This window comes from Lagopus muta, chromosome 2 (genome assembly GCF_023343835.1).
Source record: "Lagopus muta isolate bLagMut1 chromosome 2, bLagMut1 primary, whole genome shotgun sequence".
Lineage (NCBI taxonomy): Eukaryota > Metazoa > Chordata > Aves > Galliformes > Phasianidae > Lagopus > Lagopus muta.
In genome coordinates, this window is record NC_064434.1 from 5,531,022 (window position 1) to 5,558,549 (window position 27,528).

General features: G+C 53.1%; 1 protein-coding gene across 7 annotated transcripts in view; it reads left to right on the forward strand.

The window, feature by feature from the left end:
- Positions 1-27,528, forward strand: part of NCOA1 (nuclear receptor coactivator 1) — a 155,125-nt gene that overhangs the window by 126,234 nt on the left and 1,363 nt on the right. For all 7 annotated transcript variants that reach the window (XM_048937296.1, XM_048937301.1, XM_048937303.1 and 4 more), the window contains 15 exons: positions 2,189-2,368; positions 3,567-3,662; positions 4,294-4,434; positions 4,780-4,927; positions 5,676-7,026; positions 11,925-12,099; positions 13,184-13,369; positions 16,274-16,400; positions 19,563-19,731; positions 21,955-22,269; positions 22,468-22,569; positions 23,792-24,191; positions 25,217-25,391; positions 26,144-26,327; positions 27,194-27,283. In XM_048937296.1, coding sequence (XP_048793253.1) covers positions 2,189-2,368; positions 3,567-3,662; positions 4,294-4,434; positions 4,780-4,927; positions 5,676-7,026; positions 11,925-12,099; positions 13,184-13,369; positions 16,274-16,400; positions 19,563-19,731; positions 21,955-22,269; positions 22,468-22,569; positions 23,792-24,191; positions 25,217-25,391; positions 26,144-26,327; positions 27,194-27,283 — 3,839 coding nt within the window. The remainder of the gene's footprint in view (positions 1-2,188; positions 2,369-3,566; positions 3,663-4,293; positions 4,435-4,779; positions 4,928-5,675; positions 7,027-11,924; positions 12,100-13,183; positions 13,370-16,273; positions 16,401-19,562; positions 19,732-21,954; positions 22,270-22,467; positions 22,570-23,791; positions 24,192-25,216; positions 25,392-26,143; positions 26,328-27,193; positions 27,284-27,528) is intronic.

Below are 27,528 nucleotides of genomic sequence, written 5' to 3' on the forward strand. Positions count from 1 at the left end.
TAACTCTCAGTAAGAGCCTCTGCCTGCCCCCCTGCCAGAGCCTTCGGCAGCCTCCATTAAACCCCCAGTTGCAAAGCTTTGGCTGTAACGGGGCAGTTTTAAGGGGTTTTGTCCCCAGCTGCTGTCAGAGCCCATCATATTCTGCCAAGCTGCACTTTGGGAAGCTTTGCTACATAGACATGATATGCAGCCTGACTGCTTCAGTGCCTTCCATCAGCATCAGTGGAGTCATCACTTGGGTGCTGCTGGTCATCATTTGTGTGTTGTAAGCTCACAGTGGTTCTCCATGCTGGGCAAGTGGACAGCTGGGAGGAAATGCCACATGACAAGGGCACTTGCATGTCTCTGGAGGCACTTGAAGGAGCAGCTTCTATTAATTGACTCAATGCAGGCATCATCTGCAGAAGGAGAGTGGTGCCGTGCAGTAGGGGAAGAAGTCATGAAGTCTTTGTGTGCTTGGAGAGTTCTTTGGTCATTGCTGAGCTGAAAGCACAAGGACCTGCCCAAGCTCAAAGCATCCTGAGCAGGGATTCATGACTGGTGCTGACCAGCAAAGCAACAGAACTGCTTTGCCTACAGCAAGGTTTGCCCAGAGAGGCTGTGATGCCCCATCCATCCCTGGAGGTGTTCAAGGCCAGGTTGGATGGGGCCCTGGGCAGCCTGGGCTGCTATGAAATGTGGAGATTGGTGGCCCTGCGTGTGGCAGGGGGTTGGAGCTTCGTGATCCTGGAGGTCCCTTCCAACCCTGGCCATTCTGTGATTCTGTGAAGGGGCTCTGCCAGCACCCTCCTCTCAGCACACTCTGCACACAGTGTGGCGTTGTGCTGAGGTGATGCTCCTCTGCTGACCTGGGTGGATAATGCTGAATTCAGGCAACCCTGAACCGTAACACCACATCCACTGACACCTTTGAAGATATAACCACTGTTGTCAAAACGTGCTTTTTCCAAATAGCTTGACTGAAAAACAGTGCCTTTTTTCCTTTTTTTCTTTGGAATTCACAGTTGTCTTCCCTCTGGGTAAGTGCAGTGATGTCTTAAGCCACCTGTATCTATGAGCACGCATCAATTTCAGCTTGTGGAGCTTCAGGCTTTGTCTCTTCCCTGAGGTTACCTGGGAGCAGCTGTGTGGTTTCTTTTGCTTGGATGTTACAAGCCCCTTGGCTCTTCTGGCAGAGCAGTCTGTACGAGAGCTTCACAGTCTGCTGGTGGCAAAATCACTTGGGTTGAACATGGATCTCCTCAGAGATGGTTGAAAGGGTTAGCAGCATCAGCCTTCCAACATGTGCCTGGGGAGACCTTGGCTGTGCCACGGTGGTTAAACCACTTCTGAGGAAAGCCAGGGGAAGGTTTTCATTGCAATGTGATGCACCGCTGTGAAATCATGCTGAAGCTTCTCTTGGGCTGGAGCCCCTTGTCCTTAGCCTGCTGGATCAGCACCAGGAGCCCTCGCTGCAGTCAGAGTGGCTGTGACTTCCCGTTCTGTCAGCCTCAGAAATGAGAAGGAAGAAGTGAGAAGCAAAGAGAAAATCCAGCTCTATGGCATGCTCAGCTGGTTTGCTGCATACACCCTAGGAGCATCATTTCAGCATTTCTAGTGCAGTGGCAAAATTCAGGAGTCCTTCCAGGTGCTGGGAGTGACTCAGACACCTTTGCCTCAGTTTCACTGTCTATGAGATGGAAGTGGCATCATTAACAGCAGTGTGGTGACTTTGGTATGCTGATCTCTGTGTGGATTGTAGGTGCTTTTACTGCTCTTCTGGGATCACTGACTCATGCTTGGGGTCCTTGGCAGGTTTACCAGCCATCCCCTAAGAGAGGGTATCCCAGGCTGCAGCATTGCTTCTCCTCCAGCCTGAATTCAGCAGAGCTTTTTTCCCTGTTATTTGGCAAGTTCACTCACAGATAGCAGTGTTTGGTGGAAAATTTGGCTGTGGTTAGGTGGGATCCCACTGACATCACTGTCTGGATACCCTGTTCCAAGGCTTGTTGTGCAGGGAGCTGCTGTGCTGCCGTGCTTCAGGATCACAATGGTTTCATAACACCCAGCAATGTGGGCACAGCAGGTCCAGCCTTGCACAGGCTTCTGGTCTGCAGTAAAGATCAGAGCTCTGATCCGTGGAGCTTCGTCTTTGCAATATGTCACAACTTGTAACACCCCTTCTCTTCTTTTCTCCCTCCAACCCCAGTGAATGGAGTTCCCTGGCCTCAGGAAGCGACCCGACGCAACAGCCACACATTCAGCTGCAGGATGCTGATCCGGCCGCCCGATGAGCCTGGCACTGAGAACCAGGAGGCTCGCCAGCGCTACGAGGTGATGCAGTGCTTCACCGTTTCGCAGCCCAAGACGTTCAAGGAGGAAGGAGAAGGTAGGGCAGAGCCTTCGCCTCCAGCCCTGCAATGGGAAGGGGATGGGGAGAAGGGGACGAGGTGAAATCCTCCAGGATTTTCACCAAAAAATGGGCAAGCTGACTTTTGAAAAGGCTTCCGTGACTCTCCAGAGGCAGCTTTTGGCACAGCTTGCAATCAGTGTTGCTGAAGGAAAGAGAAATCCCATGGATGCTATAGATGTGGCACACAGGGACGTGGTTTAGTTGGGTGAACGGTTGGATTTGATGATCCTAATGGTCTTTTCCAACCTTTGTGATGCTATGATTACATGTAGAGAAATACTGCAGTGGGCATGGTGGTGATGGGTCAGCGGTTGGACGTGATCTTGGAAGTCTTACCCAGTCATAATGACTCAATGATTCTATGAGTGGGCACGGTGGTGAGGGGTCAGAGGTTGGATTTGATGATCTTAGAGGTCTTCTCCAACCTTTATGACCCTATGATTCTATAATTACCAGACAAAGCTTGCTGGTTGCATGGCCTTTTCCCAGCAGGCCACAAAGGGAAGATACTGTTGAGTGAGCCCGGGCTGTCACTGCACTCTAATTGATAGCACATGCAGTAGTTGCCTGACCATCAGGAACATTCCCAGCCCCAGGAGCTGCTCAGCACCGTGCTGATGGCATGGTTTTGGCCAGAGCAAATGCAGGATTTTGGAGGGGTGGGTCACCCTGGTGGCAGCAGGGCAGCTGCTTTCCTGGTGTGAGGTCTCAGAGCAGGAGAGTGAAAGAGCTTCCCTGCAAATGCCGTAGCTCTCATGTCTGTGTACCAACTCTTATTTTCCAGCACATTAGCTGAATTAATCCATTGCGGTTTACACAGGAGATCACGACTGGAAGAAATAAATTATGGTATTTTATGACCAAATACTTTGCCTGAAGCTGACAGTTGCTGGCTTTTAGCGCTGACTTTTATTGTACAATACTGCCAGATCTGAAAAGCCTTTACAATTAATTTCTCCAAACACTGGAAACCTCTCCCAGCGAACTTCATATAGTTTACAGAGAGCCTCCTTGCTCTGAAGGGCCGGAGGACTGCTTGGGGTAAACACTTCCAGGGCAGGACGTGGCTGTCGAGCACCGCAGAGCTATTTTAATTAACATTCTGAATTGCAAGCGGAGGCTGTAACGTGTGACTTTCTCATTCTCCTAGTCCCTTCTCCTTCTGCTTTGGCAGATTTCCAGTCCTGTCTGATATGCATTGCGAGAAGGTTACCTCGACCAGCAGCCGTCACCCCTTCCGAATCCTTCGTGACCAAGCAAGACACCACAGGTAATGTCCATGCAACGCTGCTGGGGCTGTTGGGGCTCCTCCTGGCCAGCAGCATCCTTGCTGAGCTGTCCTTGTGGTGTGCATCTCAAAGGGTGCATCTCATCTCCTCTGTCAAAACGGGTCCTTTCACTCTCCCAAGGCTTTGAGCAGGGTGCTGAATGCTGAATGCCCATTCAGCAAGTGCTGGATTTGGTGGTTTCCTCAGCCAGCAGAAGGAAAACTGCACTTGTGGTTGTTGAAGGGGAGTGCAGGACTGATCAAACGTATCACACATGCAGCCACTCTCCCCTCCATTTGATTTCAGGGGATACTGAGGTTGCTGATCAATGGGAATGAAGCAATTGTCACCATTCAGATTTGGGGTTGCTCTCATCCAAATATTGCTTTCTTCTTTACTGAGGCAGTCTGGTGACCTTCTTTCTGACAGTTAATCACCACCATGGACTTCCCTGCAACCTGTGAATCCTTAATGAGCGCATCCAGGCTCTTTGCTACCTCTCCATTGCTGTAATATCCGCTTTGCATGGCTGCCTGCTTTTCCTGACACCGAAGAGCTCTTTGTGCAGGAGCATACACTGAGTGCACGCGTTCTGCTGTGCCTGAGTAACGTGGCTCTCCTCTCTCCACCCAGGTAAAATCATCTCCATCGACACCAGCTCCCTGAGAGCTGCCGGCAGGACGGGTTGGGAAGATTTAGTGCGGAAATGCATCTATGCTTTCTTCCAGCCTCAGGGCAGAGAGCCATCTTATGCCAAGCAGCTCTTTCAAGAAGGTAACAAGCTCCTCTCACCGGCTCTCTCCCTCTCGTGCTGAGCAGCAGTAGCTGCAATACCAAGTTGATGCATAGCCCTTGTTGCTGGCTAAGTGCTTTCTGGGAAAACAAACACTGCAATAGTAATTGCAGAGCACTGGAGGGTGAGGTGAAGCAGCTGAGCATCGCTGGAGGAGCTCCTTCAGCTGCAGAGCAGCAGAGCTGGGCCAGCTATGGGGTTCCCTTTGGGTACCCTTTGGGAAATACAGAATTGAGGCACATCTCCACGGGTCAGATTTGGGCATTACACTGCTGTTCTGCTGTTGTTGCTGAAGGCATCCCTGTGTTTTTGGTTGTCCCCTTCAGTGATGACACGTGGCACAGCCTTCAGCCCATCTTATCGATTCACCCTGAGCGACGGGACGGTGCTCAGCGCCCACACCAAGTGCAAGCTCTGCTACCCCTCCAGCCCAGAAGTGCAGCCCTTCATTATGGGCATCCACATCATTGACAGGTACGTTCCTGTACCGCTGCTGCAGAGCCGTGCTGAGGTTGGTTGGTACCATGCCTGCATGTGATTCAGGAATTGAGGAGCCCATCCCCAGCCCGTTCCAACCATGGCTCACGGTGTTGTTTGGAGATGTGATCACAGAATCACAGAATCACAGAGTGGCCCGGGTTGGAAGGGACCTCAAAGATCAGGAAGCTCCAACCCCTCTGCCAAGGCAGGGCCACCAACCTCCACATTTAATACCAGACCATGAGGGATCCAGGTCTGAACACCAGCATAAAGCAGCTCTGTTGCATTTTATTGATGATTGCCATTTGGCAAAGAGCACGGGGCGTTCAGGTGGGGCTTTATAGACGTGCTTGAGATTTCTGCCTTGCCCAGAGAACTTAGGCAAAATATCTGGGGAGGGAGAGGCTCCGGAGAACTTGCAGAACAGGGTGAGGTGAGTCTGTGGGCCTGGGCTGTGCGGGAGAAACGTGGGGAGGATGGGGTGGGTGGGAATGCTCTCTGAGCAGAGTCTTCTGGCCACGTGGGAGCACAGCACCCAGAGGAGGTTGTGTACCCTTTCTGGAGAGGTGATGAAGCTGCTGCACTCCTGCCCCACTACTGAAACAGAGCTGGAGCTTGCAGGCTGCCGTTCTTCAAGCTTCAGATCTCCGCAGAAGGAAAGGGTGGCAGGAGCTGTTTGGGGAATACCAAAAGTTTGGGAGAAGCCTCACGTGTCTCTCCGTTTCCCTTTTGTCTCCGGCAGGGATCACGGCATGCTGTCCTCCCAGGAGAACACTAACTCAGCCATGGCCCTTCCGCGGGTCAGCCCCTCTCTGAACCCCAACATCTCCCCAGGGCAAGGCATGGCCCTGCCGCCCTCCATCCCTCCCTCCAATGGCAGCATGCTGGCCACCCCTGGCAACCAGCAGCCCGGTGCCGGCCTCCACAGCAGCAACTCCAGCACCAGCCAAACGACCTTCGGCTGTTCTCCTGGGAACCAGATAGGAGCCAATGTTGCCTTAAGCCAGGGACAAGCCGGTCCCCCGAACAGTAACCACAATTTAAACCTCAATAGCTCCCCCATGAACAGCCCAGGGATCACCCCGCCACAATTCATGTCTCCTAGGCACCGGGTCAGCCCAGGACTGGTCCCCCGGCCCCGGGGACCCAGCAATCCCTTCTCCCCCACCATGCCCACCATGCACTCCCCCGTGGGCATGGCGAACAGCGGAGGGGGCGGCAACGGTGGTGGCGGCGGCGGCGGCTCCAGGTCCTTTCCCACCGCCCCCATAAACTCTTTGCAGGGGCTTAGCGAAGGTGCCAGCACACCGGTGGGCTACTCCACGCCACCCCCTGTGCTGAGACAGCTGGGCTCCCAGAGCTCGCCCGGCCGCCTCGGCATGCAGCCCATGAAAGCGGAGTCCAAGGACAGCAAGGAGATCGCCTCCATCTTGAGCGAGATGATCCAGTCTGATGGCGGTGCAGGCGACGGCAAACCGCTGGACTCGGGTGTGCTGCATGCCAGCGAGAGGCTCACGGAGGGGGAGAGCAAGTGCTCCCAATCCACCAGCCACAAGCTGGTCCAGCTGCTGGCCAGCACGGCCGAGCAGCAGCTTCGGCACGTGGATGCGGACACGAGCTGCAAGGATTCATTGGCCTGTGCGGGCACCACGAGTACACTGGGTGCCGGCAACCCGCCGAGCAGCACCTGTCCCTCCTCCCATAGCTCGCTGACCGAGCGGCACAAGATTTTGCATAGACTCCTTCAGGAGGGCAGCCCTTCTGACATCACCACCTTGGCCATGGAGCATGACAAAAAGGATAACGTCCCCAACCCCGCCACCACCCCCACAGCCCCGAGCCAGCTGCCGGGCACCCCGGACATCAAGCTGGAGTCGGATGCGATGAAAAAGAAAGATGTCAAGGATCACCAGCTCCTGCGCTACCTGCTTGATAAGGACGAGAAGGAGCTTGCCGCCGCCCCAGCCCTCAGCCTGGATGACGTGAAGGTGAAGGTGGAGAAGACAGAGCAGATGGAGCCCTGTAACACCACCCCGGTGCCGCTGGCCAAGCCGCCGGCCGCAGAGGAGGTCAAGCTGGAGTCACAAGGCCAGGTGAGTCTGCTGCTTTTGGGGTCAGCACCATCTGAAAGGCTTTTTGGTGTTTTGCTCCATTGCTCTGCCAGCAGGTGTGGTGCCGCCTTCCCTACTGGTGCCACCTTCTCTAGCACTGCTGTTACCCTCTGTTGGCTGGGCTGTTGCAGATCATCTTGAGTGCAATCATGCAGCATGTGTAGGGCAGCCAGGGGATGAGATCCAGCCAGCATGGGTTCGTGTAAGGCAGGTCCTGCTTGACCAACCTGATCTCCTATGGTTGGATGGCCTGAGTGGTGGATGAAGAAAAGGCTGTGGATGTCATCTGCACAGACTTTCATAAAGTGTTTGACTCAATCTCCCACAGTATTCTCCTGGAGAAGCTGCAGCCCGTGGCTGGGACAGCTGTACTCTTCACTGGGTAAAGAACTGGCTGTAGGGCTGGGCCCAGAGAGTGATGGTGAATGAATTCCGTCCAACTGGTGGCTGATCACAAGTGGTGTTCCCCAGAGGTTGGTACTGGGGCCTTCCTGTTTAGTGTTCTTATTGATAACCTGGATGACGGCATTGAGTGCACCCTCAGTATGTTTGCAGATGAGGAGTTTGGGGGGGAGGCCCCACAGAGGGACCTGGACAGGCTGGATAGCTGGGCTGGGGCTACAGCCATGGGGCAGAATGCAGAGTTGTCTGGATGAGGAGCTATGAGATACGGTTTAGTAGCTTGTGATAGCAATGGTAATTGGGAGGACAGTTGGACTAGATGATCTTGTAGGTCGTTTCCAACCTTGTGATTCTATGCTTCTATGATTCCATGCAGGTGATCATCCCCTGTACTCAGTTCTGGTGGGGCTGCACCTCCAGTGCAGTGTTCAGTGTCGGGCCCCTCGCTACAAGAAAGGCACTGAGGTATTGGAGTGTCCAGAGAAGGGCAGTGAAGCTGTGAGGGGTCTGCAGCACAAGTGATATGGGGAGCAGCTGAGGGCACTGGGATGGGTCAGTTTGGAGCAGAGGAGCTCAGGGGAGACCTGTATCATTCTCTACAACTCCTGAAAGGAGACTGTGGTGAATTGCGGTCAGCCTTTGCTCTTGGATGACAGTGATAGGATGGGTGGTGATGGCCTCTGGTTGTGCCAGGGGAGATTCTGGTTGGATGTTAGGAAACATTTCTCCTCATAAAGAGCAGTGGTGCAGTGGCACAGCTGCCCAAGGAGGTGGTGGGGTCACCAAACCTGGAGGTGTTTGAGAACCATGGGGATGTGGCACTGAGGGACGTGGGCAGTGGGCATGGTGGGGGGGGCTGGGGTTGGACTCAGTGATCTTCTTGGTCCTTCCCAACCTTAAAGGTGCTTCCACGTTTTGGTAACTCAGAGCTTCAAGGCAATGCTGAGAGAGGAAGGAAGAAGCTTTCCCGAGCTGCATAAGAATGGGAAAGGAGCGGTGCTGCTTGCTGCAGGTGGCAAGCCTGAATGGGGAGGGGGCTGTGTGAGCCTTGCCAAGTGAAAGGGCTCTTAATTCTGCATCTCTGGGCACATTCAGGGCTCGTGTCCCCGGGAATTCTCAATCTGTTGCCCTCTTGTTGGCTGAGATTAGCAATTATACAGGCCTTTTAGTTATCCTAAAAGTATTATTAAATTGAATAATCCAGTGACAGATCTCCGCAATAGAGATTTGAGTGTATAAATATTCATTACATGCAGCTATGAATAGAAGAGATTTCTTATTTTTGAAAGCCAGGGGAGATGGTAACATGGATAAGGCTGCTTAATCCTTTTTAAGCAAAGAGAACAGAGAGGCTGACATTCAGAGCGGGGCTGATAGCCTGCTTACTGACTGTGTCAAATGGGGCTGAGAGGTGCGGTGTGAATAACAGCGAGCTCCCAAAGGCTCCAAAGGCAACACGCAATGAGTCTCTTAACAGGGTTAAGGGCTCAGTTCTCTTGGGAGTTGTGGTCAGTTATCTTGCAGCTGGGTGGGAATCTCACTTGTTACCTCTTGCTGCGATCATAGAATGATGGAACGAGTTGGGTTGGCTGCCCAGGGATATGGTGGGGTCACCAGCCCTGGAGGTGCTCGGGGAACATGGAGATGTGGCACTGAAGGATGTGGTCAGTGAGCATGGTGGGATGGGCTGGGGTTGGGCTTGGTGATGATCTCAGAGGTCTTTTTCAACCAGAATGGTTCTCTGGTTCCATGAATTGCCTCTATGTTGGCAAGACCCAAGTCAGGGTGTGCCTGTCTTGGAAGGGAGCTGCCTTCCAGTTTTGGGATGCTCAGCTTTGGAGAACTTGGAGCCTGGCTGTGGTTGTGAGCCCCTCTGCTTTGCTGTTGGAAGCAAGCTCACGTTTTTAGCCTTGCCCATGGATTTTTATTTCCAAGTATCTCTCCCCAAACAGCTGGAGAATAGCAAACCTATGTATGGGACCAGAAGTGCTCCTAAGAGTTAACAACGGCGGCAGGAGCAGGGTTGTGGAGCCTTCACTTGTGTGTTCAGAGGAGCAAACAGCCCATAACTGCTCAGCATCCGAGGACAGAGCTCAGTGCCACATGATTTCTGCTAGCTGGATTGCTTCAGAGAGCCGTGGGGAGAGGAGCTGCTATTGCAAATAAAACCAAGCACTTGCCTCGGACTTTTTCTTCATGTTTCTATTGAAATATCAATTAGGGCGACGTAATGGTGGGGCACGCTGCAGCTTGCCACTCACCTCACATAATTATTTTCTTTCCAACTCATCCTTGTGCTCATTTCCAAGAACACAACCTCGCTTCCTTTTGCTGCAAAATGCCCTGTGCTCCTCCAGGATCTCTTCCAGGAAAGAAAAGGATGCTTGGGATGCTCAGCTCTGACTGCAGCTCTGCTCTGTGCCAGCTCTCCCAAACCCCCAGCTCTCTGCTTTGTCTTCTCCCCCTCCCCTTCCCCCAGTTTGCAGTTGTGCCATTTGGTTTCCCAGCCTTCTGCTTGCTGTTGTTGCTGGAGGAAGGATGCCTCAAGAAGGGCATCCAAGTGGAGAAGGTGCCGGTGTGGTCCTGCATCACTGAGAGGGCACCGTGGGCTGCTGTTTAATTGCATTCATCTCATCCATTGTAAGGGAAGCATAATTTCCCTGCTTGAGGGCATCAGTTATGCCCAAGTGTGCGAGGATACCCTTCATTGCAGGGCTCTGGGTTAGGGTCGGATAGAAGGCGTGCACAGGAGGACACAGCCCTGAGTACTGCATTATAAATCCTGCCATCAATGCCTGCTGCTCACATTACGCTGCTCATCATCAGTGTTGCCTAAACATCATTTAATTCTCAAAATGCCACTGTAAATAAGAAAAAAAACCCACACTGTCGTGTGTTAACAGCCCCCGTTCATTCCTGCAGTACAGGCAGTGGGGATGGGGACAGGGCCCTGCACAAGGTCAGGACAGAAATGTGACATTGGTGGGGATGTCAGAGGTGCCTGGGTGGGCTCAGCCCCTCCAGGATCCAACAGCATTCCTCCTTTGTGATCCCTTTGCTTGAGAAAATTGGGTGGGTTTTTTTTGTCCTTATTCAGAAAGGGGGAGAAAAAGCAAGAAGTAATGCAAGCAGACAGAGCTGCCTTCTGCAGTTTTTCTCGCCGCACTTGGATAGATCTGGAGATGGCTCCTTTCATTTTGGACCCGTGGAGAGCAGTAACCCTGAAGCCCTCCATCATACACAAAGGTTTTCAGTGCACTTTCAGGTTGTCTGTCTATGGTGAGTGGCCTAACCTTCCCAAACACTGAAGGGCAGCTCTTCTGGAAACACAAAATGCCCTTAAATTTTGAAATATTGGACTTCCCTTCAGATATTTTTCTTGTTTGCCAAAGCTCATTTATCTTGGACCCTTAAATCCCTACCTGTTGTTGTTACATCCACCAGCACAAATCCCTTCCCCATCACCTTTCCTATTTACTTCAGTCTTTGGGCTAGACACCCGCTCATCTGCTCTCAGCCTTGATGAAGGCTGAAGGAGCTGGATGTCATTTTCCTTTCCATCAAGGTAACTGTGTGCCCCAAGCAGGCACAGGAGTGCACTTTGGGGCAGTTGTTCTCTTAATTCATTTCTCCTGGAGTGAACCATTTTTTATTCTTCTCATTTCAGCATGACCATATGTATATTAGCAAAGCAAATTGTCAAGGGGGAATGGTTTTAAACTGAGACAGGGGAGGGTTAGGTTGGATGTTAGGAGGAAGTTTTTCCCCCAGAGGGTGGTGAGGCACTGGCACAGGTTGCCCAAGGAGGCTGTGGATGCCCCATCCCTGCAGGCATTCAAGGCCAGGCTGGATGTGGCTCTGGGCAGCCTGGGCTGCTGGTTGGTGACCTGCACACAGCAGGGGGTTGGAACTGGATGAGCATTGTGGGCCTTTGCAACCCAGGCCATTCTATAATTCTGCAATTTTGTGATCTCATGTTTGAAATCGTTATTGGTTTTATTTGGCCATGTTGGTGGAGCTGTTCATAATGCTGCTCATTGCAGCATATGGGCTGCAGGCATGAATGGGCCTCAGTGGTGGGGAACCTGGCCCCTGGGGGGCATCCTTGTAGCTGCCCAGGGAGGTGGTGGGGTCACCATCCCTGGAGGTGTTCAGGAACCGTGGGGATGCAGCACTGAGGGACGTGGGCAGTAGGCATGGTGGGATGGGTTGGAGTAGGGCTTGAGGATCTTCAAGGCCTCTTCCAACTTGAATGATTTTATGGTTCTATATGCATTCATCTGGGATTGCCCAGGGATTATCCCAGCATTGCTTAATTCCATCCCAGTGCCACCACCCACTCTGGAGTGGTTTTGATTTAGAAGCTTCATCAGTGCCCATTTCTGTGATTTGGGGCTGATCCTTTCCTGCGGAGTTCACTTTTGTATTGCTGCAAAGGAATCAAACTCACCAACCTCTGCTCTCCTTTCCTTCCTCAGTTTGCTGCCGAACTGGAGCAGCTGGACCAACTCCTGCCATCACTGGAGAAAGCTGCCCAGCTGCCAGGCTTGTGTGGGCCGGAGAGGAGTGAGAGCGGCGTGGCTGTCAAACCCGAAATGCTGGCAGCCCCCCTGCAGCCCAGCACTGCCCCCAGAGCCCCCGCCGGCCTCAACCGTAGGTGTCAGCCCTGGGATTTGTCCCCACGTGGGGCCTCAGGGGGTGGGAGCACAGAGAATGCAAGGGGGATTCGGGTTCTCTCCAGATTGAGCAGTTTGACCTCTGGAAATGGAGGTTTGGAAGCATTGCTGTCACTTTGAAACAGTGCGATGGGACTGAGTGCGCCCAGGTTTAGTGTCAGAACGGATAGGGAGGGGTTAAAATTGCAAAAAACACCCTGCTTTTTCTCCAAAGTGAGGCATTCTCACCTGCTCCTGAAAGAACCCCTGAAGGAGCCCACAAGCAAGTGAGAAAGCCAGGGGCTCCAGCTGTGGCTCCTTGGCTTCCCCGTGCCGGGGTGTGAGCAGCAAACAGGGCCAGCAGGCTTTTACAAGCAGAGCATAAACTTGGCTGTCCAAATGCCCCCAAGTTACAGTGCTGTTGTCTGGAGCCCATGCCATGTGCCTGTCCTCATCAGCAGCCCTGTGCCACCCTCGCTGGTCCCCTTTAGTCCTCTGCCAGCCCCAGCATGAGCACAGCGGCCGGGACAGGTCCCACAGGGCTTTGTCCCATGTGTGGTTTTTCCTGATGCACAGCTATAGTTTATTCCATCCCCTGCATCACTGCCCAGCAGAAATACAGAAAAGAAGGTCTGAGCGTGAACAGAAGCATTTGCTACGTGCTCCCCGCTGGCAAGCTGCAGCTGAACTTGTGAAAATCCATGCAAATGAGAGTTGTAACGATGCGAGGCTTAACAGCATCGTTTTCCCATGTGGTTTTAATTGATTTAAAGCCAGCAGTGCCCAGCAGAACATAGCTGGAGTGCACACAGGCAGCATCGAGGAGCTTCACTTGTACTACTGCCACTCCCCTGAGAGGAATCCCTGTTCACTGTGAAGGAATTGGTTCTCATCCTCTCTTCTACTGTTGTATAAAACCTATTTATATACATCTCACAGATGCAAGCCTTCTCCCTTGGCCCAGAGTACCCAGTGTCAGCTTCCTGGCGGGGCACTGCATCCGCGGGTGATGTTGCGATGAGCTCGTGGGGAGAGATCTGAATTTCTGCATATACATGTTTATCTTTGTTTTCCAAACTCAGCTATCAGCAGCGGGCAGGGCATGCAGGCAGCTCGTGCCCCCTTTGAGTTCTGTGACCCACTGGAGCCAGCTCAGCTGAGGCCAGTTGCTTTCCCCGCAACCAACGGCAGCAGCCCGCGGCCCCGAGCGCCGGCGGAGCAGGGCAGGGGCACTGTGCCGGGACCAAACCCCTTCCCACCTGACACAGGTATGTGCTGCCATGGGCACCTGCTCCGCTCAGCCAGCTGTGACAGCAGAAGGGGGATGTGATGGGAAAGCTTTCTCTTGGAGGGCTTTTTTGGGCCAGGTTACAAACAGGGAAAGCCAAGGAGAAGTCTTGAGAGGTGATGGCCTCGAGCAGGACTAGGAGAGGTTCAGGTTGAATTAGGAGACATTTCTTCTCTTATAGAGCAGTGCTGCAGTGGCACAGCTGCCCAGGGAGGTGGTGGGGTCAGCATCCCTGGAGGTGTTCCAGAACTGTGGGGATGTGGCACTGAGAAGTGTGGGCAGTGGGCACGGTGGGGTGGGCTGGGGTTGGGCTTGAGATCTGAGGGGTCTTGTCCAAGCTGAATGACTCTGTGACTCTGTGTTCATGCTTGTGGGTGCTGAAGAAGTGCAGGGTGGCAGAACTGGGCTTAAATATGCCTCCTGTCCACCTTTTCTTTCTAAAAAGTCAAAAAATGCCATGAGAGAAAGAATGAGAGAGCATCTCCACCCCTATTCAGAGAAGAGCCCCTCTGACATCTCAAGAATGCAAACCCAAACATTCCTCCTCTTTCCAGCTGCATGAAGCAAGCCAGTGGCTCAGGTGTCTTGGTTTGGGTTGAAAGAGGTCTCAAAGCCCACCCAGTTCCAAGCCCTGCCATGGGCTGGTTGCACAGGGCCCCTTGCAGCCTAGCTTTGGTTACTGCCAGGGATGGGGCACACACAGCTTCCCTATGCAGCCTGTGCCAGGGCCTCCCTGCCCTCTGAATAAGGGCCATACTAAAGTCAAAATAGATTTCCATGAAGCCTGGAGTGCCTGTGCTGCTTTGGGGTGACCTTGATACGGTGCGGTGGCCAGGTCCACCCAACAGCTCAGCTGTGCTGATATGGCTGCAGGAACAAGGGGCTCACCTCAAGGATTTAGCACTGAGCAACACTGGAAGAGGGACCTCACAGAAGCTCTGCTCCTCCAGTGTGGTAGCAAGGATGGTGTGGGATGGGACTGAGCTGCTGTCCCCTGGCATCCTGCATCCTGCATGTGTCACTGCTCACCTGTAAGCAACAGCTCTTGCCCTGACCACTGAACTGGGAGGACACACACCCCGACACACTGTTATGACGTTGACCTTCTCCCTCTGGCAGCTTCTCTTTCCAAAGAGTTTCATGTGTTGCACAGAGGGCATCTCCCTTTGTTGCTCAGATGGCCCCACGTCTGTGCAAGACGCACGAGAGCACACTGGCCCCAAATTTTCACTTTGTTCTTTATGCCCATGCTCTGTATTTCCCCATCTGAGCTTTCCTCCTTCAGCAGATCCCCTCTTTTCCCAATGCTCACAACCTGCTGAGCTGCTCAGCACTCAGTTTTCCTACCCGTTCCAAGCAGTGCCCAGCATCAGCCCAGCACCAGCTTCAGGGTCCCACCCATGACCTTCCCTCCTCTGGAGGCCGTTGTGCAGCTGCAGCATGACACCCGTCTTCATGACCGTGAGCAGCTGCAGGCTGATGCTTTGATTGGGAAAAAACTGCAGTTTTCAGCAGAAACAGAACTGGGAACTGTTGTCAGGCAAGCAGGGAAGGCTTGGAGCTCTGCACTGCGGCTGCGTGGAGCCGGCCCCACTGGAGCTACTGCTGCCACTGCTTTTATCTGCCTGTTGCCAAGCAACCTTAAGGCTTTTTTCAAGACATTTCAAGAAGTAAAGGAACACCTCTCCTTGCTTCCATCCAAGAGCAAGCTTAGGGCTCTTGTGTTTTGGTGTAAAACCCACAAAACAAGCTCAGTCTGGGAGCTGTCATTGCCTGGAGCTGGGGATACCTTGGGACAACAGGGAATACACCAAGCACTGCTGGGTTTGCCCCCAAATAGGGCAGTTCCCCATTCTGGATGTGCTACCAAGTCACCAGGTCCTGCCTCCTGTTCCTTTGCCCTCCCTGAGCTGTGCCTGGGATTTCTGTTCTGTTGGGATGTTGGAAGCTGTGCTGGTGGCACCTCAGTTCTCTGCAGTGCTGTATTTTATTGGGGGGAAAAAAAATACAGATTCACATCCTTGGCCCCTGCAAACCCATGGGATTGGCCACCAATGACATGTCCTGAAGCAGCAATCCCAACCTGGCCAGAAGTGGACTTATCCCTTGTGTCCATCTGCGTGGGGCTCCATGGCCAACGTAGCCAAGGTGTTCTCTGATCTTCTGAAGGTGCTAAGAACAGTGGGGATGTGGCACTTGGGGACGTGGTCAGTGGGCACAGTGAGGATGGCTTGGGGTTGGACTGGGTGATCTTAGAGGTCTTTTCCAGCCTTAATTGATTCTGTGACTCTGTGATTCTATTTCGAGTTGGATGATGTAAAGTCTCCATCCACATAAATCTCCCTGTCCTGTGCTCAGGCTCCGAGTTGTGCTAAACTTAATCTAATTGCATTGGCTCCTTTCCCTGCACAAATTAACTTTTCTCCAAAATAGAGTCAGAAGATGCTAATGGGCGTGTGCTATTTTTTCAACTACAATCTCCAGTGCTAACAGCTGGCCTTCAAGAATGAGCCCTCTGACTTGACTAGATTTTGAGAAACTTGCTGGGAATGTTCAGGAAAGGGGAACTGAGATGGGGTCGTAGCGTTGGTACATTTTGAGGACACACAGATCTGGTGGAGCAGCCACACAGGTGTTCACCCAAAGCCCAGGCTCATCCTTCGGGTTTGAGTATGAGACCAAGCTCTGAATTTTTTGCATGTTATCTCTAACAGGATTTATCTGCAGAAAGATCAGTGCCTTCATGGCAGCGTGCCTTGGGCATGAGCATGGCACCTTGGCTGTGGTTTTGCCCACTCCCAGCATCTCTCTGCACATCCCCTAGGGTGCCTGAGTCCCCTTGGCACGCTAACGCTTCCTCCCCCGACCCCTCTTCTACCCACAGGGATGTCAGAGCTGGAGATGGGGGTGCCAGATCACCAGTTTGGGCAGCCAGGCATGGGTGAGCAGATCCCATGGACAGATAACAGCATGGCACCCATGAACCGAAGCACGCTGAGTAAACCTGAAGAGTAAGTACTGCAGCTGGGTGGCTTCTTCATCTCACCCAGCAGGACTCTGGGATGCTCTAGCAATTTCTGCCTCTGTAAACAGGGCATGCACCATCAGTTCTTGCTCCAGAGCCAGTTAATCCCATATATCCACACTGAAAGTCCTCACTAACCAATACTGCAGCTAAAATTCTCCCACATTTCTCTTTCTGGGGTCAGCAGTGGCATCACGAGAGCCACGGGACAGTTTTGTGTCTTCATGTCACTGCAGCTCTTCGCTGTCCCCATTTGCTTGGCTTCAGCTGAAAGGTCCTCTTTAGGTCCTTGCCCAGCACAGCAGCCAAGGCGTCATCACCTCAGCATGCAACATCATTCCTTGGCTCTAAATGCCATAGCAATGCTATTGCAGGAGCCTGGAGGTCAATTATTTTGAGGCTGGAGGTGAGGAGGGCAGGGAGCCCTGCTGGTGGTGCTCTCTGCTTGGTGTCATACAGAGGTCACAGGGCTTCGTCATTCAGGAGCTCTCCAAGGCATCAGCATTGGCACTGTGGACAGGGGCTGAGTCCTTCCCCATGCCCAGAGGTCAGGTACCTGTTAGATAGATGATGAGCTCTGGGAGGATCCTTTTGCGGCCCTCGCTGCCAAAATCCATCCATGGGTTGCTAATTAAATCCTTCACAGATAAGCAAAGCTTCTGTTTTCCTGCCACAAAGAGCAAACGTGTAAGAATTGTATTTGAGCAAGGCAAGAGCCAGACATCTTCTTCTAGGAGCTAAGTTTGGATTCATTTCTAAAAACTCTTCACTCAGCCCAAGAAAAGAATTGCCTAAGTGGTCTCTGCTGTGCACATGGATCTTGGATTTTGGCTGGAAAGACTCAGCCTCTCATTGCTTGAAATTACTGGGAGATAAATCCAATCCCTGTTTAAATGAAGAGCGTTTACATCAGCTTGAGTCCTTGCTGCAAGGAAGCAGCTTCCCCTTTACATCTCAGTGGTGTTGCAGTTTCGTCGTCGGTGTGAGATCTGTGGGGCATATCCAGCAAAGGGCAGAGCAGTGCTAAAAATCAATCTTGATTTTTAGCTACAAACGTTCCTTAAAATGCTGCTTCACTTGCTTTATCAGGGGAAAATGACCTTACCTTACTCAGCAGCCCTGTGCTCCAAGCACGGAGCCAGGCAGCCTTGCTGGTGCCCAGTTCACTTCCCACCTCACTTCCCTGCAATAACTTCAGCAGCCTTATGTCTGATGGAGCTCCATAGGTGAGAGCTGCCTTGGCAGTCTTTGGAGCAGCACTTTGAGTCCCCCAGAGCAAAAAGCAGACACTGTGTTGGAGGTAAGGCTTGCTTCTCAGCATCCCCTTCCAAAACTTGCTTCATCACAAGGAAGGGGTTCGTCAGCCCTTGCAGAGGTCTCCAGGCTCTGCCTTGGTACAACAGACTTGAAAAGCAACGGCAGAGAAATTGAAGAGAGCAGATTCCTCTATAAAGCCGGAGAGGAAGTCTGAAGTCAGAGGCTTGGCTGGGATCTGTGCACTTCCACCTAGTGGCACAGCCATAAACTGCACTGATAACATGCACAGATTGTTCTGCATCGTGTGCCTTCAATTGGGCTCCAGCTGCAGAGCAACTCCTCTCTTAACTGAGTTACCAGCAGAGCTTTTGCTTTAGGGGTTGTGAAGGTTTTCCAGCTGCAAGGTATGTATCCATCACCAGAGCTCCTGCCTTGCTCAGTGAGCTGACCCACCTGGTCAAGGGGAGCTTCCTTGCAAGTTCTCTCTGTCCCCAACCCATCTGGATCTTCAGTTCTTCATCAAGTGCGATGGTTACAACACGCCCCCTTCTGTGCTCTGAGCCTAAGTGCTCTGTGTCATTGATGGAAGAGTGGTAGAGGCACTGTGGTCCAGGTCCAAGGCACCTTGAACTACATCCAGGGTGCTGCAGGCGGCTCTCACACATCTTGCTCTAATCCCCCAAGATCAAGAATGTAACCCAGGGCCTGGCTTGATGGCCACAGCACTGGCATGTTGTGCCAGCAGAGATGCCCTCGGTGTCCAGGACATCTGTGCTGGGCAGGAGGCCTTTGGCAGCCATGCCAGGGAGATGTTTTATGGGACTTCAAGCAGCATTTGACACCAAATTCCTCCCACCTGCCAGCATGGGGCTGACCTGCATGGGGTGCTGCACACATGGTGCTCACTTTAGGAGGTTTATTTCCTATCTAAGGGTTGTACTGTCCCACGGTCTCCTTATAAACCATCCACGCAGAGGTCTGTGGTGAGACGAAGAGAAATTGCCAGCCTGCATTCATCCTCTCATTGCGTGTTAATGCAGAGAAAAACTTTGTCCCCCACTTTCTCTGCAGGATTGATGGCTTTGAGCAGCCAGCTCTTATCTTATCTTTGGCTTTGGCCCTCTGAGTGGTTCAGTACAAAGCAGCCAGTAGCAGGGACCTGGGCCGCAGGAAACCAGCCCTGCTTTTCACCTCCATCTCCCTGCTTCCCTCTCTGCCCCTGCTCTGTAATGTAAGAAGTCCCAGCGCCCGGTATTTCTTTCCCTGGATTAAACTGCGTGTGTTGGCTGCAGCACTCTCGGTCCCATTGGCTTCAGTTCCTTACTGTACATCTGGTCCTCATCTGGAGCTAAAAGGATAAACATGTCTGCTGCTTGGGAACTGCTGGCATGCTCCAGTTCTCTCCTTTGTGTCTCTCTGTGAGCGTGATGTGCCATGGCTCCCTTCATTGTGTCAGACCCGGCAAATCCGATTGACTCCAATTAGTCACGTCATTGGAATGTCTCTCATTACATATTAATCTTATTCCCAAAGAATATCGAGCGAGCTTGTCAGAAATCTTCTTTTTGCAACTAAAAGGTTCCCTCTGCCTTCAGCTGTTTCTTTTCCAGCTGTCCCAGCGCCTTCCCAACCTCCCGCTCCGCTCCCTGCTCACGTTGTGCTCTGCCTCCCGCCGCCCTGCCTGTAACTCCTGCAGAGCAAAAGCACCAAGTGGTCCTCCAGAACCCCACTGAAGCACAGCGCTGGCTCCATTCCCCATGGGATTTCATCCTGGCAGTGGGGTCGTGGGTGGGAGGCCAACGACGCAGTGCAGAGCAGGATTTTCTATGGCTCAGCCCCGCTGCTGCTTTGACAACCCTTCACTTGTCTCCTTGGGCTTTTGTCTCCGCAGCCCCTGCATCACCTCGCAGCTGGACGAGCTCCTGTGTCCTCCCACCACCCCGGAGGGCCGCAACGATGAGAAGGCACTGCTGGAGCAGCTCGTGTCCTTCCTGAGCGGCAAGGATGAGACAGAGCTGGCTGAGCTGGACCGAGCCCTTGGCATTGACAAACTGGTGCAGGTAGAGAGGCTCGGTGGGGCTGGAAAGAGGTCGGGGCCCGGGGTCAGGTCATACAGTCATAGAACAGCTGAGGGTGGAAGGGACCTTAAGGATCATCCAGTTCCAGCAGATGCTGAGCTCTGACATGAGCGTGGAGGAGGATTTCCAACATCTGGTCACGGGAGGCCAGATGTGAGTGGGAAAGCGCATCAGATTCGGAGAGGATACTTAATCCTCTGCCATTCCACAGAGAAAAAAAAAAGTTGGAAAGCATCCCCATGAAATCCAATAGGCCGCTGTCGGCTTAAAAACGCCATCCCCCATGAGAAACGTCAGCCCTTCAAAGGGCAGCTCATGTGTCGGGGCGTGGGGAGGCCTGGCAGCCCGGCCCGCTTCCCCGCCGCGCTTGGGGTTGGGGCGTGGAGGAGTCTTCCAGCTGGAGTCCCACAGGCACAGATTCCTGAGCCTTAATTGTGCTGCCTAATAATATAGCTAATGGCCTGGCTGGTATGAGAGCCCGCAGCCCTCGCTGTTGAGATTGGCTTACACTGCAGCTGCCCCTCTCCTCTAATTTAACCGTGGAAAAAAATGACAGTTTTGCTCCGGCGTTGCCATCTGATTCAGATAGCACCATGGCCCCGGCCACAGGCGCCCGTGCAGAGGCATCTGAAGGATTTGGGTTGTTCTAAATAACAGGGCATGGCCAGGGGGAAGCCTGAATTTAGGCAGAGAGTAAGGGACGTGGAAGATGAGATGCATTGCTCGGGTTTTTTCATGGAGTGGTTTCTCTTTCCTTGCCCCGTGGTGCTCGCGTGCTTTTTCCAAAACAATGAGCAGAACTGAAAGCCCGTGAATCACAGAATCACAGGATCATTCAGGTTGGAAAAGTCTTCTCAGAATCCCCAAGTTCAACCCCAACCCACCCCGCCATGCCCACTGACCACATCCCTCAGTGCCACATCCCCACAGTTGTGGAACACCCCCCCAGAGATGGTGACCCCACCACCTCCCTGTGTAGGATGTGTTACTGGCAGGGAGGACTTCACATCCCTGGGAATAGCTTAGGGATTTACTTGGACTTCAAATTTTTGCACTTGAGGCCCAGATACTTCAGTCCCCGTCCAGTCTGGCTATGAAGGAAGGCACGTGGTTGCCCTGGAGATGCTTTGTCACTTCAGGACATGGATGGATCTCCTTGACTTTCCCTGAGCCCCCTCCATCCTGCAGGACTTGGGCTGTTTCCCTCTCTTCCACATTACTGAGGATGTGGGGAAAGGAAGAGCTGGGTGGAAAGGGAGTCGTTTGGGGAGGAAAGATGAGAAAAGCCTCAAGTCTGGTTGTAGGCTGCTGTTTTATGACCTGGAACCCAGTCCTTGAGCCATATATATTCCATCTTAATTTATGGAAGAGGGAGAAGACCTGACTACATCCCTTGTTCCTGTTGATCCTCCAAGTGTGATGCTCTGCCCAAAGAGATGCTGATGAGGGTGGTGAGACCCTGGCACAAGCTGCCCAAGAGAAACTGTGGGTGCTCCATCCCTGGAGATGCTCAAGAACAAGATAGATGGCTTTGGGCAACCTGGTCTGGTGGGAGATGTCCCTGCCATGGTTTCTGCCATGGTTGGGATTGGATGGGCTTTAAGGTCTCTTCCACCTCAAACCATTCTGTAATTCCGTGATTCCATGATTGTGTGGCTCCACGATTCTGTGGTTCTATGACTCCATGATTCTGTGTTCTGTGATTTCATGATTCCATGATTCTATGGTTCCATGGTTCTGTGATTCCATGGTTCTGTGATTTCATTATTCCATGTTTCTATGGTTCTGTCATTTCACTGTTCCACAATTCTATGGCTCTGTGGTTCCGTGGTTCTATGATTCCATGTTTCTATGGTTCTGTGATTTCATTATTCCATGTGGTTCCATGATTCTGTGATTCTCTGATTTTATGGTTCCCCGATTCCATGGTTTCCATAATTCCATGAGCAGTGAGCACACCACAATCCATCACTGCTTTGGATATAGAGAGATGAACTCCAAGCCCGTCTCAAAGGACTTTTTTCCTGGGGTCTTTGCTCCAAAACAAGCCAGCAGAAATCACTCCCATCCCTCCAGCATTATCAAAGCCTTGAGGAATGATGGTTAACCCCACTTGGGACAGCTCTGGCCTTGAGCTGTGCTGGATGGGGATGGCTGCAGGTGGGGCTCCAGCGTAAAGATTTTCCTTCCTCTTCTCCCTTCCAGGGCGGCGGGCTGGAAGCCCTGACGGAACGGTTCCAGCCTCAGCAAGCCACCCCTCCTCTGATGATGGAGCAGAAGCCCGGCATGTACCCCCAGCCTTACTCCTCAGCATCTCCCACCACCAACCTCCCTGCCGCCTTCCCCGGCATGGTCCGGCAGAAGCCATCCTTCGGTCCCATGCCGGTTCAGGTCCCGCCGCCGCGCGGTGCCTTCCCCACCACCATGGCCATGCAGCCCCGGCAGACGCTCAGCCGACCCCCCACGGCTCCCAACCAGCTGCGACTTCAGCTGCAGCAACGGCTGCAGGGCCAGCAGCAGGTAAAGTCCCCCCAACCCCCAGCTGGATCCATGGGTGAGAGGGATGCAGCGTCCTCCCTGCGGCGCCAGTCCTGCGATGAGGGGAGATTGGAAGGGCTTTGAGTAGCCGGAGGCTGGGTGGACACTAAGGGAAAATATTGCTGGAACATCTGCATCTGTAGCTGGAAAACCTTCCTGACTGTCCTCCCTTCCCTGCAGCTGATCCATCAGAACCGGCAGGCGATCCTCAACCAGTTTGCAGCCAGCTCCCCCGTGGGCATCAACATGAGGGCAGGCATGCAGCAGCAGATGACCCCGCAGGTAAGGGGGATGCAGCGTGGTGGCAAAGGCAGCTCAGTCCCATCTGCTCATTCCCTGGGGATGGGAACATCACCCACCATGCAGAGGAGTGGCTCCAGATGTGCCTTTGTGATTCTTTTTCCTCCCCCTTTACTCCATCCCCTACACTTGGGTAAGGCACAAAGACCTCATTATCGCTTAGAGACAAACGTGCCAAGATCGTTAATTGAGAAGGATCTTTGGAAAATAGATGCCATCCTTTAAATACCAGAATCTCCAGTGAAATCTTCTTAATGATCCTGCAAATCCCCAGGCCCTAAAGTTCTTGTTTCACTTCTAATAAAGTGGATAAAAACATCTGCTCCCTGCAAGGAGGACTTGGAAAGCGTAGCTGAGTTCTGGTAACTTTATTCCACTTCTCTGAGAAGCCTGCAAGTTTCGTTAAGCATCACAACATCTCTGGTGGGGAATATGAGCTGCAGACAGAGGGACCCGGCGCTTTCCATCAGAGCTCCATTGGCAGTTGTGATGGCTTTGTTGAGTTCTCTCTTGCTGCGCTGCAGCTCCTATGGTGATGGATGGGAGCACATCTGGCCCGGCAGCTAGGGAAGGAGCCCAGGGAAGGAGCCCAGTGCCAGGGGAAATGTCATTTTACAGGGTCAAGGTCAGAGATCCTGGTGTTGGGCACTCCTCGCTGGGAGCCTTCCCTGAAGGGCACAGGAGCAGGTTGCCCAGGTTGTGGATGCCCCATCCCTGCAGGCATTCAAGGCCAGGCTGGATGTGGCTCTGGGCAGCCTGGTCTGGTGGCTGGCGACCCTGCACATAGCAGGGGGCTGAAATTAGATGAGCATTGTGGTCCTCTTCAACCTAGGCCATTCTATGATTCTGTGAAGGGCACAAGAGGAGGCTTTTGCTGCATCCACTAGAAGCAATGATCCCATAACTAGGCGATCATACCTGGTAGCAGGACAATCATACAGGCTTTCCCATTTGGCTGGGGGACACAGCCTGGATGGGGGCTGATCCTTTGAGATCCTCAACCACTGATTTGCACAGATATCCAATCTACAGCATTTCCCCAGTCGCTCCTTGGTGCTGCGTTCCCTTTTTTCCTCCCAGCTTCCCTTCACAAATCGAGGCCTGTTGCCCCAAAGAGGGGCAAGGCTTGTGGCTCCCGGGGCTCTGAGCTGTACACTGAGATGCAAAGAGGAGTTAACTCTTTTAACATCTTCCTTCCCCACAGCCTCCCCTCAACGCCCAGATGCTGGCCCAGCGTCAACGCGAGCTCTACAGCCAGCAGCACCGGCAACGGCAGCTCATGCAGCAGCGAGCCATCCTCATGAGACAGCAGAGCTTTGGCAACAACCTCCCACCCTCAGCCGGGCTCCCGGTGCAAATGGGGGCCGCCCGCCTCCCCCAGGCTCCCCCACAGCAATTCCCTTATCCCCCCAACTACGGTACGAGCCCCGGGAACCCTCCCACCTCCACCAGCCCCTTCTCGCAGCTGGCATCCAGCCCTGAGGCTGCGTTGGCCAACCGTGGTGGCATGGTGACCAGGGGGATGATGGGCAGCGTCGGAGGGCAGTTTGGTGCCGGGATGACGCCGCAGATGCAGCAGAACATCTTTCAGTATTCGGGATCAGGTAGGTGGGGATGGAGGGGACTGCGTGCCTCTCTTGGAACCGACGTCTCTGGGTAGGGGTGGTTGGCAAGGGAATGGGCAAGCTGGAGGGGTGCGGGGATAGGAGAAGAACAGGGGTGACCCTAGAAAACTCACGTTTAGCAAATAGCACACGGGATGGATTTTGCTGCCATTGGGGTTTTGCTTGCGTTTACACCAGTGGTGTAAAAGCAGTGGGGAAGGATAGGCAAAGGGCAGAGCCACACTGCCACCGTTTCATAGAATCATAGAATCACCAAGGTTGGAAAAGACCTAAAAGCTCATCCAGTCCAACCGTTCACCTGTTCCCAATAGCTCCCACTAAACCATGTCCCTCAGCACAACATCCAGTCTTTCGCACCACATCTCACTGCTCTGTATATCCCAAGCAAACCTTTCCTGGCTGAATCCCCTTCAAAATAGATAATTTTGGCCAATGATTCATTTCTTTGTTCATTCTTTCTGCAAAAAGGAAACTGCAAAGCAGTTCTCTAAATTGTGCTTCCTTAACTTTATATGCTCCGGAAAAGTCCTTATTGTCGCTGAGATGTCTGAAATGAGCTGCAGCCAGCTCATGCTTCTTGCCTGGGCACAAGAGCTCTGATGACATTGGTGAGCCTGTGCAGAGTGGTGCAAGGATGATGTCAGGTGCTTGAAGCTGCTCCCATTCAGCAGCAGTGTGGGGTCTCAGCATGGCACACGTAACCGATGAGCAGAGCCCTGCAGGAAGCACCTGTGCCATTGTCTTGGCATTACCTTGGCTATTTTCCACACAAGGTGTGGTATGAAATTGGAGCACCTGCTGGTGGAAACCACGTGGTGAGCCGGTTTCCCCAATCATTCATCTATGAGTTAGTTGAATTTGAGTGATAGAGCTGCTTGAAATGAAAACCAGAGATTCCAAGGGCAAAAGTCAAGGGTTTGATGGCAGCAGTTGCAGGATGAGGAGGAAGAGGGGAGGCTGCTAATGGATCACACAGCTGATGCTGTCTGTCCTTCCTTCCCCAGGCATGGGTCAGCAGAATGAGCCTGCCTTCGCCCCCTCGCTCAGCCCCAGCAGTCCCCTGATGTCACCACAGCTCCCTCCATCACAAAGCCCAATGCTGCAGCCAGCACCACCTGCACCGGGCTATCAGTCACCCGACATGAAGACCTGGCAGCAGGGAGCCATGGGGAACAGCAGGTAAGGTCATCGTGGTGTCATTGGGTGGGTCGGGCTGGAAGGGACAGTAAGGGAGCCCCTGCCCTACTGACCTGGGCTGGGGTAGCCTGGGTGGGGAGGTGAGACGTGGGAAGAACAGACAGGACACCAAGAGCAGACATGGTGACACCAAGGAGACAGTCCCAGCCTGGCTGAACCTACATCCAGTGTCCTCACTCCATGTGCAAGTCAACCACTGACCCATGGCTTCCTGCTCACCTTGTCTTGGGATGGCCAGAAGGACCCAGCACAGTGGTTTAAATCAGTGAGGAGCTCTTGGAGTGAGGTGGCTTCATTATGTCTTGTGAAAGCTGATAGACTTTGGAAGCGAATGGGAAGAGCCATCAGACTGGCTTTGTGCAAGCCAGGTTGGAGCTTCAGATCTCCAGGAATGATCAATTAAAAAGTTAAAATTAAAAAGGCTGTGTTGCTTTGTGCCTGCTGATAGCTCAGCTGACCTTCCCTGGTCAAGCAGAGCTTGATGTCACCTCACCCAGGGCTTTGCATCACTTCTTTGATGGTCCTCTCTCGTCCCTGTTGTCCCTCCTGCCCCACCACGTCACACTGAGGGGCAGAGAGCAGATGTTCCTACAGTAGTCACTGGCCTTCGAGGGCTTCCTCGGGTGGCTAAAGCTCCTCTGATGGCTCCACATGCTTCATCCCTTCCAGAACAGGCAGGCAGAGAGCATCCTCCCACCAGCACTTGGTTAACCCTTTTCTCCCCTCTCCATCAGCGTATTCAGCCAAACGGGGCAGACCCAGCCAGCACCGGCCCAGCAGGGAATGTACAACAACATGAGCATCACGGTCTCCATGGCAGGAGGAAACACCAACGTCCAGAACATGAATCCCATGGCAGGACAGATGCAGATGAACTCGCTGCAGATGCCTGGGATGAACTCCATGTGCTCAGAACAGGTCAGTGTCATTGCTGACATCCCTCCCCAGCTTTCTGGAGGGTTGCTTTCCTAACGGGTCTCCCCAGCTTTGTTAGATTCATTTGTTTCTGTGATTTCTTCATTTACAAGCAGTGCATATCCCAACCTTCCCCTGGCCGTGGGTTTAGTGCTGGGGATTTGCCACAATGCATTTCAGGGTTCCCCTTCCCCAGCCCTTCCCAAGAAGGGCAGCAGATGTCCCTGCTCCATTGACACTGCTCTGAGCTGTGCTAGACTTGGGGGAGGCTGCAGTCTCTGTGTCCTTAGGGGAAGGCAAAGCATCCCAGCATCTCCAGAGCTGCTTTGACAAGGTGTTGGGGATGGGTTTGCTTATCTCCTGGTAGCTGTATCCAAACTGAGGGCGTGGAAACCTGCACTTGGCTGACTGTGCCCAGGACACTGCCACCAGCCATGGCTGAGCACTGTGGCTGTTTGAGGCTCTGCCCCTCCTGAAATTTTAGCTGCTGGGGTTTGTCTCAGTGCCATTAAGCTCTTTGGAGCTGCTCTTGGCTCATTGGGTTTGTGTGGGAGTGCTGCAGGCTGGGGCTTGCAGCTTCCCCAGCAGCTTTTTCCCCCTCGTGTCAAATGCATTTGGTGACACGCCACGCTCCCTGGAGACCACGTGTCCCTGGCAGCAGCCCAAGGCAAAGTGCAGGAGGTTGAGAGAAAGACAAAATGCATCCCAGCCTCAGAATGAGAGGATGCTGGTGCTGCCCCATGGGCTCCCCCTCCCCAAACCCACCTGGGCTCTGAGTTTCCCGGACCCACCCAGCTCAGCTTAAGAGGGTAATGAGTGCCTTGGGGACATCCAGAGCCCACTCTGAGCTTTGTTATTGCTTTTGACAGGTAAACGACCCGGCGCTGAGACCCACGGGCCTTTACTGCAACCAGCTTTCCTCCACTGACCTTTTGAAAACAGAAGCAGATGGGGCGCAGGTCAGTAAGAAACTGCTAAGCACATCTCAGGTACAGAGAGAGGAGTTTGCTGTGCTGCCAATAAAACTTGAATGTTCTCCAGCCATGCCATGTTGGCATGCTTGGCACTGGGCGAGCTGTTAGCCAGGACTGTTTCAGTTTGCAGGGCTAAGTCTGATGCTGCTGGTCACCCTGAAAGACTGTGGGTGTCCCGACCCTGCAGACAGCCAAGGTCAGGCTGGATGGGCTCTGAGCACTGGTGGAGC